The following is a 14,091-nucleotide window of genomic DNA, read 5'->3' on the forward strand; positions in this document are numbered from 1 at the left end:
TGCATTGAGTTTTTCCTTTCCAGTCACCTTTCTCACTCAGTATGTGTTAATAGACCTCTCTGCATCGAATCATATCTGTTATTAACCTCTGTCTCTCTTCCACAGCATGTCTTTATCCTGTCTTCCTTCTCTCACCCCAACCGGTCGCAGCAGATGGCCCCGCCCCTCCCTGAGCCTGGTTCTGCTGGAGGTTTCTTCCTGTTAAAAGGGAGTTTTTCCTTCTTACTGTCGCCAAAGTGCTTGCTCATAGGGGGTCATATGATTGATGGGTTTTTCTCTGTATCTATTATTGTACAATCTACTGTGCAATATAAAGCGCCTTGAGGCTACTGTTGTTGCGATTTGGCGCTATATAAATCAAATTGAATTGAATTGAATTGAATAAGCATGAAGCTGGAAAAAGTGGGGCTATTTTTCTGCTAAGGATACAGGATGACTTCCCTGTATCAAAGAGCCAATAGATGGGGCCACGTGCCATAAGATCTTGGATGAGAAGCTCCTTCTCTTAGTCAGAACACTGAAGGTGGGTTGTGGATGAGTCTTCAGCCATAACAATGACCCAAAGCAACAAAGGATTGGCTAAAGAAGAAGCACGTTAAGACTATGGAGCTGCCAGTCTCAAGACGTCAGTTTATAGAAAATCAATTTAAAGCTTTTATGTAATGTGTTTTGGGGGTTTTTGGTTGATATTCTGTCTCTCTCCATTAAAATTAAACTATCATAAAAGTTAGAGACTGTTCGTGTCTTTGGAAGTGGGCAAATTTACAAATTCAGCAGGGGATAAAATAATAATAAGTATGTCTTCAGAAAGACACTGGTGTATCACTGTGGTTGCTCAGTTTGAAAACATGTTTTTAGTTTAAATTGTTTCGTTTTTTTATCAGGCTTTATAACTCTTGCTCTGTGAGTTTTACATAGCTGAAGCTAAATATGAAAATACTGAATTTCTCGGGCTGTTGATTGAGTGCTGTAGTGTCTTTGTATTCCTCACTGCACAAAAGTCCTCTTAGGTGCTCACTTGTGTCGACCATTTCTCAAAAATTCCAACAAATTTATCAGAAAGAAAGACAATGCAAAAGCTGTCGTTTCTTGAAGGCCCATAGATAATCTTTTTTTTTCCTTTTACTGCTGCTCCCGGCCTTTGAAGGTCTGGCTGGTTGTGGCTGAACTCTGGCCAGAAGGCATCTGTTACTCAACAACATCTGTTCCTGTTACTCTCTTTCTCCCAGCATGCCGAGGGACACGCAGGTTCTCCCAAGGGTGGCCTTTTGTGTGCCCCATTGTCAATTCCATCATTGTCTGCTGAAGTCTGTTCCCATAAGGCCGTGGGTTTATAAACCCCTCCAAAGGACAAACTCTACTGGCCTGATGATTTACAGTTATTTGTGTCTAAACACAACCGGTATCTTTGTGGGGGAATTAAGAAAGAGAACTCTGAGGAACTGATTTTATACTGTATGACTTTTGTGTTCAGATGTGACCGAACTTTGCTGGTTGTTTTTTTTTTTAAATAGCTTTTTCTCTGGCAACAGGAAGTCAAGGCTTGAAAACCAAACCTGAAGTGGTCCAGTGGGTGAATTTCAGACCCATGAATTACCTGACTTGGTCTTTAGGAGGAGAAATAGGAGTGGTAAATCTAGCGTAGGGGTATTGTTTTTTGTGAATAGGCCCCCTCTCTCGTCTCCAGGGAGACACTTTCAACTTCTGGCAGTAGCCAACAGTGTCGGCATAGAAAAGCCCACTATGGGGTCGCCAGGGGAAGACAACAGATGTTACTGATTAACTTTACTCACGGACCCCTAAAGAAGTGTTTTTCAGAGTACTTGCAGATGGACAAAACAAAAGTTGGACACAATCAAATGTTCACATTTAGCAATATTTATTTGGAAAAATAGTCTTGGCTAATTCCTTCATTCAAATACGGTAAAGGAAAGGGTAACATAACAATTTGTACAGTACAATCCCTCTTAAATAACATTTTCTTAAAAAAAACAAAACAAAGAAAAACCATCCCATTGACCTGAAGTGCCTTTGCAAATATCGTTAAAAAAAGAAACTTAAATAATCATAACAAACATCACAAGTATATAATACAAAATAAAAACAACACAAAATCATTAAATTAACTTAAATTAAATCATAATTTTAAATCATAACTTTTTTTTTTATTTATTTATTTTACAAAATCAGTATCAAAAAGCAACTTTCTTTTTCTTTTAATCGACACAAAGTTTTCATATCCCAAAGAAGAAAAGAACTGAACAATACTATGTCATAAAATGGTTTGGAGGGCTTAGGGAAGAAAACGCACTTCAGTTAACACAGTGATCAAGTATACATACAGTCTTCACAGGTGTAGTGATGGGCGCACAGCCCACGAGAACAGCCTCGTGAAGAACAGGCCAGTATGGCCAAACATCCACCGTTTGATGCAGTTCCTGCGCTCAGCAACGGCGTGTGGGTTAGAGAAAAGGCCTGGGTGCAAATGTTGCAAAACAAAACTCGTATATCATCGCTACGGGACAGCATTTATATTTTCTTTTTTTTTTCTTCTTTTTTACAAAAACACCACTCCCTGTTAACAGGCAGAACAGAAAGCTAAGAAGCAGTTTACTTTGAACTGTAAACTTTTTTTTTTACCCTGCCAGTTCTAATCCCACAGGCCGCCACTGCCTGCGCTTAGTTTCCAGTAGAGAACCAGCTCACTCTGAATATCAGTTAAACGTATCAGCAGCAGTCTCAAGGCGGGACACCTCCCCCTAGGTTTAGAGCAGCATCTGAAGGAGCATAAAAACTCTCCTATAGAGTAAATGAACAACGGGCAGCCCATTGGTGGCTTCTTACACCTGGGGAAACACACCAAGAAGACAGAAAATGTTAGTTTTTGTCCTTTTAAATTCCAAATGACTGCAGAAATTGTATCTAAGGGTTAACAAAGTACAACTCACCTCAGTTGCAATTATACATTCGTCCTTCTCCTCTGACATCACAAACACAGATTTGTACTTGGTGTCCGCACATGCAGACATTTCTGGGGCTTTCTTTTCTGATGCATCGCTGTAGGAAGGAGAGAAAACACACGTTAGATACGTCTAACGTGTGTAAACACACGTCTGATTTTGTGTTTGACAGATGTTTACAGTGTCAGTTATTTACCATTTTAAACGTTTGCTGCGCTTCTCCTCAAACTCAAATGAGTCCTTGTCCTCACAGGCCGCCTCCAGCATGGCCTCCTTGGCCGCCTGCTCGTAGTTGACCTCGTGTACGAGCTTGTAATCTGCAGGCAGATGGTGGCTCTTGTAGCCGCTCCTCCCTGGTGAAGATCCTTCATCGGGGTCCCCGCTGCAGAAGTCCATCTTCTTGTTGATGTTTTTGACACCTGGCATCGGCATCACACTGATGGCCAGGTCCCTGTCACTGCGGTGACAGTTGTTAGTAAGGTTATTTATTGTCTCTGCTTCGCCTACAGTTTCTACTTGGCCGTCACGCTGGACTTTTGATTGGAAAAAGCCAACCAGAACAGCACAGCCTGCCAACAGCAGCAGCACCAGAACCACCCCGGAACCAATGGCCATCCAGGGAACTTCTGACCCCCGGATGGCAGCGTGCTCTGGAAGCAAGAACTGACAGTTTCTGCCACCGTATCCGTGAGCACAGGCGCAGACATAGCGATTGTTTCTCTCGTGGCAGGTGGCACCGTTGTGGCAGGGGTTGTGTTCGCAGCGGCTGATTGGGGAGCTGCAGTTGCGACCCGTGTATCCCGGGGGACAAGTGCAGGTGTAGCCATCAGGACCTTCTTGGCACGTGCCACCATTCTGGCAAGGATACGCAGAACACTCATCACCGGTGTGGTCACAGTTCTGGCCGGTGAAGCCGTCTGGACACTGACACAAATAGGAGTTCACGAGATCCACACAGCGTGCACCTGAGAATAGAGATAAAGTCAGGAATGAGGGTTCAGTTCGTGCAGACTGAGCATCTCAAAGACCAAACCCTTATTCTGTTTGGGTACTTACCATTGGAGCAGGGGCTGGAGGTGCAGTGGTCAATCTTCTTCTCACAGTTGAACCCTGCATACCCCGTGGGGCACTGGCAGAAGTAGCCTCCGTCAGGGTTGTCAGTACAGCGGCCTCCGTTGGAGCAAGGCCCATCAGCACACGTCATGGCGCTTAGCTCGCAGTTGTTGCCATAGAAACCGTGAGGGCAAGTGCAGGTATATGTGTTTTCCAAATCCTGTGGGAAAAAATAGAACAGACTTGACATCAAGATCTGTGTGGTGCTGCATCTGCAGCATTTCCAGCTTGCTGCATGCTGTATGTCTTGAATTTTTTAGGTTTAATATGAATTGAACACTGATCGAAAACAGAAATGATAGATGAGAAGAAATGTAGGCTGATGCATTCAGGCATCACTGGCGCTGAGCCACAGTTAACAAGATGTCTCTATTCTTATTCCAAGTTCATTTAAGAAGACCCACGAGCACTCACAGTGCAGCTTCCTCCATTGCGGCAGGGGTTTCCAGCACATTCGTTGACCCGAATCTCACAGCTGGCCCCAGTGAAGCCAGGCCTGCAGGAACAGGTGTAGCTGCCCTGGCCAGTGTTGCTACAAGTGGCTCCATTCATGCAGGGCTTGTGGTGAGTGCAGTAGTTGAGATCTGGAAAAAAACACAACAGCACATGTGGATTAGCCAGAGCACAACACATGGCGGGACAGCAGCAGCGGTGACAGTATGCGCTTTTGTCCTCAGGCAGACTTGACTGTTTCTCTTTTGCCAGTGGTTTTTTGTTTCCTTGCCTCCTGTCTTTGCTGAAACAACTGCTGCTCTGTTACTGCAGTGCTGATGCTCTTTCTCTCCCATCTACCTTTTTACTGGCTTGTGGTTTGAAACCAAGTTTGTGGTTTGAATAAACGACAAACCAGTGATGGAAAACTTGCCTTCAAGAACAAGTTGTCCACATTTTGTCACCTTTCCACCAAAGAAGCAGGGGATTTGTAAGTTGTTTTAAGCATTAATTTGTTATCTTCCTGTTCAAGAAATCTAAGTCTAAGCTGCACATAACCAGATTTTTGTTTCAAGTACATTTCAAATACTTTTTTTTTTTTTTATTGTTACGCAGCCTAGATATCCGGAAAACTTAACCTGCTTTACCCTACGTGTTGTGACTTCCTTCATCCAACAAAACCACTTCTCTCTCTGTCCCTACTTCCCAGACTCTTTCCTTACCTTGGTTGCAGAAGAGTCCACCCCAGCCCTCCTGACAGTTGCACTGCCAGGGCTGCTGGCAGGTCCCATGGAGGCAGCCAGGGTAACGAATGCACTCATCGCAGTAGCGCCCTTTGAATCCCACTCTGCACCTGTTGTTGTCCAATTAGGAGGGAACACCGGTCACTCCACTCACATTACTTCATGCAACCCAATAATTAATTAATGCCCCAGTGAACTTGTAGAAAGAACTTACTTGCACTCCCCAGGTTTCTCGCAGAACCCATGCTCTTCATCACATCCTGGCAGACAAATCGCTGTACAGGAAAACAAGAGTATGCTTTTTAGAAACATTGAGGCAACTTATTTTTAAGATTTGCTTTTAAAGATAAAAAAAAATCCAAAGAAAGTAATTAAAATGAAGTAAAGTAGTGGCTTCTGAACCCATTAGCTTGTCATCATGGAAGATTTTTCTGCTTAACATAGTGGAGAGACAAAGGAGGGAGTGTGTGAGTGCGTGTGTGCCCCAGAGTGCACACATGCACTCACACACACAGAGGCCCTCAGCCCACCACCCTCTTTTTTTTCTTCTTCGCTGCGGGTCAGAACTCTTTTATTCATTCTGTGTGTGTACACACACACACATACACATACATACTCCCCTTAATGTCTCGGATTGGGGTAGATAAGAGTGGACAGCTGGCGAGTGTGTTGCCAGTGCGCGACAGCTGCTCCATTGTCTCCTCTCTGCCGGCAGCTGCCCACTTCAAACAATACCTCCCCCAACTCAGCCAATCACCGACCGGCCCACTTCGAGAGTAACGAATCGGAAGGTAGCATGTAAATTTATGGCACGCGTGAGATTATTCTCAAAAACTTTCCTTAGAATAAATCAAGTGGTCGTGTGTGTGTGTGTGTGTGTGAGGGGAAAAGTAGGAGAGAGGAGGGGGTGCGCGTGGTGTTTACGCCCTGAATTGCCTTCTAACGGCACTCAGAGAACTTGACTATAGATCTACATGGAAATAAAAACTTTTTGAACTTTACCTTCACTAAAAACATTAAAATTAGTTTTAAATCTATCTTTTTTAAACGATTTCTTTTTTAAATGACTTCTTTACGTCTAATTTCTTTTCCTTTCCGTGTTTGTTTGTCTCTCCCCTAATCAAAATATTTTATTCTATAACGGGAAAAATCTCTGCAACTCACGTTCAGTGCAGTACTGCCCCTTCCACCCGGCGTCGCACACAATCTCCCCGCGCTCTCCACAGGTGAAGTGGCCGAAGGCGTCGTCTCTCGGCCGGCAGAACACTGAACAGCCGTCCCCGTAGTAGTGCTCATCGCACACGAATCGATAGGAGTACTTGAGTTCGGTCCTTCCCCCGGTGTGCAGGTCCTGGGACCATTCCTCTCCCACAGTCAGATGCCTCTGGGTGGTCATGGTGCTAATAACCCGGTCTGGGTTCTCTGAAATGTGCATGTAGAAGTACAAGATGATGAGGAGAAAGTGTGTAAATGTGAGAAAAAATAAACATTGAAATGGGAGATTTAGTTCCTACCCGTGGAGAGGTCGTCTTTGGAATCGGCGTGTAATGCTTCAATGATCAGCGAGAAGGTCCCCTGGGAACACAAATGGCTTCATGAGACAGGTGGCCAGCGGAGATGTGGCGATAACATCAAGTAAAGGCCCGAGGCGATTGTGCCATACACTCAATGTGCTGAATGCAAACTGCCTAACCTGATCCGATGAAACTAAATACCTGTAAACTTTGTGTGCTCTCTGAGCCTTCAAGTTGTGCGCAGGGAAAAAAGGTGCGCTTTTCACTCATGCATTTATAAAAATTGGCGCGATTTCTCAGCCTTAACTCCTACTCTACATAAATGGTTGTATTTACCGGCCACGTGAAGCCGAAGTTAATCCTGATGGGGTTGGTGAACGAACTCTCCGGGATGGCATCTGGGACTTGGAATGAATTGGAGCCGAGGACGGGTGTCACAGCGCCGCCGTAGGTGCACGGGGGCTCTGGGGAAGCGTTGGGTTGATAGTGCTTGAGACAGATCCTGAAGAAGGTCTTACACTCGCACTGCTGCTGGAAAGACGAAGCCAGACCTCCTTTACAGCAGTTTTTGTTGCCCTGTACTCCCTTCTTGTTCAGAAACTCCTGCAACTTCAGCTCAAAAACTCCCGAGCAAAACCCCTGCGGAGGAAAGCGGCTTATTATCATCAAGTGCACACACAGTACCGCTTGTGTGAGAGTGCATGTTGTGATGGGAGGGTAGGGGAGGCAGGGGGAGGGTGATGGTTCATTGTTTGGAGGGAAAATGTTTGATTTAGAAGCTTACCTGGCACAGCAACATGGACATGACGGCAAGAGTCAGCAGGATGACGCGCCCCATATTAAATAAATACATAATAAATAGTAAATAAATAAAGTAAAAAGTCTTGGGGCTCGGCTTGTCGTCAGGGTGCCTCCTCCTGTTCAGTCCCTCTGAGGAAGATACATTGAGCACGTTTCTGTCGCCTCACAGGGTTTTCTCATCAACTGCTGTGGATATCAGCCACGCCGTTTTCACTCATGTCCCGAGGCACAAAAAGACAAAGGATAAATCCCAAACCTTAAAAAATAGAACCACAAAACAAATGGAGTAAACTTCTGCGTTGTGTTGAAAAAGAAAAGCAGTCCTCCAGTTAAGTTATAATCCAGTGCGTAAAGAGGAAAAAGCGAAGTGTTCCTTGTTTGTTACAGCAAGAATGTTAGGGCGAAGCTTTTTTTGTTTTGTGTGTGAAGGTCTTGGTCTAACCCAAGGACAGATTTGTCACTGGTCCAACATGCTTCTTTCTACCGCCTGATGTCTTTCCTCACTGTGAACTGTGCGTCTGTCTACAGCCAAGGCCGCCTGCAGCCTGTTATATACGGCCTGACACATGCTATGGTAATAGCATGCAAATGGACCCCCTCCTCCTGCTGCCCGACTACACCTCCCAATCTGGCTTGGCTCTCTACAATGGGATCCCATACAAGTACCCCACCACCATCCTCCTTATTCCTCCTCTAACCCCTCATACAGTGTTAATACCCGAGCTCAAATAAGGTTGTGTGGAAGTATTTAAGAAGTGAAAACTTCTGTAAGACTCCTACACAGGAGAACAAACAGGAAAACTTAACATTCAGTCGGTTAAGAAGACATAAGAAGAAGAAAAAGAATTGGGCTGACTTTTGGTTGTTGGTCTGTTGACATCACAGACCCTCTCCTATATATGAAAAACAAACTAAAAGTGTTAAAGTGGTAACATGGATATGTTCTATGCACCTTTTAAGAGTTTTCAGCATCGTACAGCTGCCAGATTTCCCTCTGGGCTGTGGATGTAGAAGGCATGCGGCTGAATTGATCCATCCAGCTGTTGCATCACTGCACCAGCTCCTTTGTTGTGGGCGTCCTAAGATGTTTTGGATGCAGTGCCAATTAACAGTGTGAAGCTGATTCAAAAATCTCCCCCAAAAAGAAAGAAAAAGCGTTTCCTGGTCAAACTCTGACTCAGTTAATTGTTTTTCAGCCCCCCCCCTCCTTCCCCTCTTCTTTCTCAGCATACACACACGCTCTAAATTTTGGTATTTGTATCTGTGGGAAGAATTTGATGCTTTGAATTGACTGAAAAGACTGAAGAAAACATTCCTTGGCAGAGCTGCGCAATGAGGTAAACGACATGAGGGGCTGGACTCCTGCTTTTCTTTTTTGCTCTCGCCTTCTTCTCTTTCTTCGCACTAGGATGAAAAAAAGAGACCGTGTTTGCGTGTTAATAGGTGGCAGTGTGTGTGCGTGCACAGATGCGCGCGCGCGCGCGCGCCGTAGTCGCTCGCGTGGCCAGCATAAGGGGGAACTTTTGTTGTTGTGTGTGGTGGAGGAATAAGTTTGCTCTCTCTCTCTCCCCCCTCAGCTGTATGGTAATTCGCCCAGCACCTGCTCTCTCCTCCTCAATAACAGCGCGTGCACGCCTCATTGGCTGAGCGTGCGCGCACACATCTCACACACAACACTCTCCCTCGTACACACGCTCACACACAGACTTCATTTGTCATTAAGTAATAATAATAATAATAATTACACACACACACACACACACACACACACACACACACATATATATATATATATATATATATATATATATATATATATATATATATTCTGTGTATGACAAGGGAAAACTATTCTTCGTCCAAAATCCTATGTGGTGCGCATATGAATAAGGAGTGGGAGGACGGGGGGTGTGGTGGGGGATGTTGCTTAATTAGGTTGTTCATTAGATGTGTGATTTTTCTGCTGTATAATGGGGTCTACTGGAACTGCACGCGCGGGCTAGCGCGCCATGCACGTACATTGCGTCACTGTGTTGAGATATGTACGTCACGGCTATTGTTTTCTGGCGCCTCTCTCCGACTTCGTTACCTGCTGCCACGGTCCGTCCTACACACCGGCTGTCAGAGGAGCCCTCCCCCATGAAAAAGTGTTACGTTCCCCTACAATTACCTTCACTTCATACGTCACATAACAGTGTTACGTATTACCCCTAATCATTGGCAACAATCAAACAAAAAATCCTCCTCTATTGATAAACCTGTCCATCTCAACTCTTTCTCAAAGCAAACTCCGGCTGAACCGTGACCATCACAATTAAGCCGGTTGATACAAGAAAATTAATTACACTCAGGGATAGGGGAGACTTCATCAGTCCATGAGGGAGGGGATTGGAGAGTGCATCTGGGTGCAATACTGAACCTTTAACTTTTGGTACCGACATGGTAAAATTACACAGACACGCTTTTAGCCTCTATTGAAGCCCCATAATGTTCGTCATATTTATCAGAAACTTTAACTGAAAAGGCCATTTATTGTTAATACCTTGGCTGCAGTGCCCCCCCCCCCAACATCCAAAACAAAACAAAACACAAAAAACAGAGAACACAATTAGGACACTGTCCATCGAAAAGATGGTGCTGACTGAGCTCTGGCTGTTTAACTAAAGTGCTACTGTAGGGGGCTGCTGTAGTTTAACTCCTGCCCACCAGTAGCTGCGTCAAACAAAAAAGGGTGACTCGGGGTCTGACTATTCATCCATTCTCTGCGCTTTAATTTCCATTGATTGTGAATGCAGGGGGGAAGGAGGAAGGGGGTCTTCAGTGAAGGACCACGACACGCCTTCAGACGCGGACAGACCCTTACAAGCCATCTGCCACTAACTTCCCCCTCCCCTACATATCCAGAAAACGACGTTTATTTCCCTGCTTCCCTCCCTCCCTCCTCCGGCCTGAAGCGCACGTCTCTATGTGCCTCTGTCCACTGGGCTCCAGCTACACTCAACTGGAAGCATGTATAAGGACCTGTAACGGTATGGGCCCTCCGGGGCCATATGGCGAGGGGGAAGCAGGAGAGTTTTTTTCCTTTCTTGGTCCCAGAAGAGGAGACACCACATGGTCACTCGTGGGAACGTAAACACAGCGAGCATCACACGATATCGATCATAAGAAGCGGTGATCGGGGAAGGGGAGGAGGGAGGGTGATGCTGTGTGATGATCAACTGATTATTTACACTAATATCTCATCACTGCAGAAAATATGACTGCAGACTTGACCTGGAGTCAAAGATGCACACATGATGCTGCTAGAGTTGGTGGTTCAATCCTCTGATTGAAAAGGAAAAGGTGCAGAATCAATGTTCTCTTGCTGGATGCAGCTCAGTGTGTGTGTGTGTGGGGGGGGGGGGAGCTAAGGAGGAGAAGGAGGAGGATGAGGGGTCTTATAGAGGCCACCCGTGCAAGCGCTGAAAGCCTAAAGGAAATGGCAGGTTTTGAATGGACACGTTCGTGAGAGATGCTATTACGCACTCCTCCTCCAGGCGTAATAGCTTGCGGGGGGAAAACACCTTAGCAACAATATGGAGAAATACAATTCCTTTGTGTGACTTTACCAGTGTTTTTTTATTCAGTTTGGAAGACCATCCCATCAGAATTTAGTTTTGCTATACATTTATTAGGTTCGGACCATTTTAAGGCCCTTTGGAGACTTGCGATTTCAGAGGAGACTTGGACTGCCTTCTCTCAGGTCCGCTTGTTCTACCTGCTCAGACGCAGAGATCAACAGGCTCCTTTGTGTCCAGATCAGATTACTGTGGCCAGCTGCTCGAAAAGGGGGCCACAGGCCAGACCCGCGTTTCCCCAGGGCTTGTCGGGGTTCCGCGAGGCTCCGCACGGCTTCCCACGGCTCTTGGAGGCTCCCTGTCCGGCCTGCTGTCTCATTTGCATACTTTGCTGTTGGTGGAGACGTGCTGAGTTTACGTTTATGGGAAGAGTGCGGCAGTAATTACGTGGGGGGCCCGGAGACGCGCCTGCAAGTGTGTGTGTAGGCATCGGGGACCTAAGGGGGAGGTAAAGAGCGAGCTGTATGTGGCCAGTCGCGTGCCAGTGTTTATAAAAACACATCTGCTGCGCACCCTGGGGTGACGCACCACAACACACGCGGGTCCCTAAGAATAAAATCGATAAATCCACAACTGATACCGTGCGCCACACGTTTACCCAAAACATATACTCATGTTAATGCACACACCCACGGTCCTGCCGTAATGACGAGTAGGGGAAGGATTAAACAAAAACAAAACCTTTAATAAATAAAAACTTATAGTTGTCAAAAGTTAATAATAAGACATCCGGTAAAATTAAAAGAGCATTAAAGTTCAGCTTGTTGTTATAATATTTTTTTGTGCAACAGCAACCAGAATAATAGAATAAAATTGGGCTTTGTTGTCATTGTACATGTACAACAAAATTATGGGTGTTCCACCCAACTGTGCAGGAATAACATATAAATACCAGGACAGCAGGAATAAACAACAAACAGACAAAATATTCACAGTCAAGAGGATACATACATGGATGTAGGGTTAAAAAATAAAATTAAAGGCACTTAATGGGTAAAAGCAGGTAAGACCTTTTTAAACAGATTATAACTCTGCTTTTGGTTTAATGTGGTTTGACATGGGAGTGTAGTGAATAAGAAAATAGGGTGAATTATATTTAAGTGGCTTCATGTGACTCTGTGACTTATATAGTGCAATTTCCCACTTAATTCTTCTGAATTTAGAGTGAGTAACAACTGGAAAATGCAAATTATAGTGTAAGTGTTATGAAACAATGTGCACTTTTGGAGTATCGTAAAAGAAGGGAGATAGACAGTGTACTTACTGGCCACTTCATCAGCTAGACCCTGCTGCTGCTGGGCTGCACCCCTTTGGCCTCCACAACTGCCTAAACTCTTTGAGGCCTAAAGTCAACAAGCTGCTTGAAATATTCCTCAGAGAATTTGGTCCATACTGACATGATAACATCCCACAGTTGCTGCAGATTTGTCAGGTGCACATCTGTCATGTAAATCTCCCGTTCCACCCAAATCCCAGTGTTGATCTGTTGGATTGAGACCTGGTGACTGCTGTTCAAGAAACCACTTTAAGATGATTTGAGCTTTGTGACATGGTGACGTGTTTGACCGGCAACGTTTGCAGCCATCAGAAGATTTGTACACTGTGGTCATAAAGGCATGGACATAGTCTGGCAGTTTGGTAAGAAAATATTCACCACATCTTTACACCACCGCTCCCAGCAGCCTGAATGATGGAGCTATGCTTTCATGTTGTTTATGCCAAATTCTGACCGTACCATCTGAATGTCACAGCAGAGTCAAGTCTCATTAGACCAGGAAAGGTTTCTCCAGTTGTCTGTTGTCTAAGTTTGATGAGTCAGTGCAAACTGCAGTTTCACTTTCATGTTCTTAGCTGAAAGGAGTGAACCAGTAAGTATTTTCAGGGACAATCATGGGAAGGACTGTTGTGAAATTCATGGTTGGCGTGAGACAATGAACCCTTATGATTTTGGAAATCTCCTGACTTTTCTTACATGAGGCTCACATTTATTATTTTAGTTTGACTTTACATTAACCATTGTAAAATGATAAATTGCTATTTTACCGTTAACAAATTATGAAATGTTTACTAATGTAGTAGTAATGTTCTAATCGCTTTTCATTCGTCATTAGTTTGTGTAATAATATTCTATTTTATGCATCATAGTTGTTACATTCTAAAGACTTTACACAACTATTGTTGCACGCATAGCATTTTATATACTATATCACGTGTTTGTTAATGACTGCCAAATGTTAATGCCATTTTTGGCTTTTGACCTGTTGTGTTACCCTGAATTGAACCTTTTTCTCATTCTACCCGCTTTTATTTGTGATGCAGTGGAACAAGTCGACATGGACTGTTTTGTTTGGAAAGAGAACTATATACTGTTTGATAGAGCAGCCATTAAACATTTAACAGCAGGGGCGAGCCTATCATTTGAAATGACTGAAAATCTGCTATTGTAAACATCATTTGCAACTTTATAATATTAAATCAAATGACACTTATAGACCATTTAAATTATTATTATTTTTTTTTTTTTACATCAATTGCCGCTTTATAGTGATGCCAAGGGAAGGTTTTTAGAAAGTTTACAAACCAATTGTTAACATATTAGTAAAGATGAACACATGTATTCTTTGCTGACAGTAACTAATTAGTTTACCCTTTATTAACAATGGTTATTAATATTAAAGTGTAAAATACCAGATGCTCTTAAATTTCACCTAGATTTATGATCACATGATCAGTTTCATTTGTCAGACTTTTTTACCAAATATCTGCAAAATCAATCAAGAGCTGTACTTGGTGTTCAGTGCTAGTTAGCAATCACATGATGCTGTTTGTGAACTTTGTAAATATTACCTGTTCAAATACATGCTAGCTTTGTCGGTAGCATTATATGCTAAGCAAGACCAGCCTCACAGAG

General features: G+C 44.1%; 1 protein-coding gene across 1 annotated transcript; it reads right to left on the reverse strand.

Annotated features, from left to right (window-relative positions):
* Window positions 1–1,868: 1,868 nt before the first annotated feature.
* Window positions 1,869–8,153, reverse strand: dla (deltaA). The gene is made up of 11 exons (XM_025908186.1): window positions 7,547–8,153; window positions 7,099–7,401; window positions 6,763–6,823; window positions 6,413–6,670; window positions 5,463–5,523; window positions 5,228–5,358; window positions 4,488–4,657; window positions 4,017–4,233; window positions 3,157–3,925; window positions 2,949–3,057; window positions 1,869–2,846 (listed from the first exon to the last, which is right to left on the reverse strand). Exons 1-11 carry the CDS (start codon window positions 7,613–7,615, stop codon window positions 2,841–2,843), a joined length of 2,154 nt encoding a protein of 717 aa, XP_025763971.1. The 5' UTR covers window positions 7,616–8,153; the 3' UTR covers window positions 1,869–2,840.
* Window positions 8,154–14,091: the final 5,938 nt, after the last annotated feature.

Source organism: Oreochromis niloticus, linkage group LG6 (assembly GCF_001858045.2).
Source record: "Oreochromis niloticus isolate F11D_XX linkage group LG6, O_niloticus_UMD_NMBU, whole genome shotgun sequence".
Lineage (NCBI taxonomy): Eukaryota > Metazoa > Chordata > Actinopteri > Cichliformes > Cichlidae > Oreochromis > Oreochromis niloticus.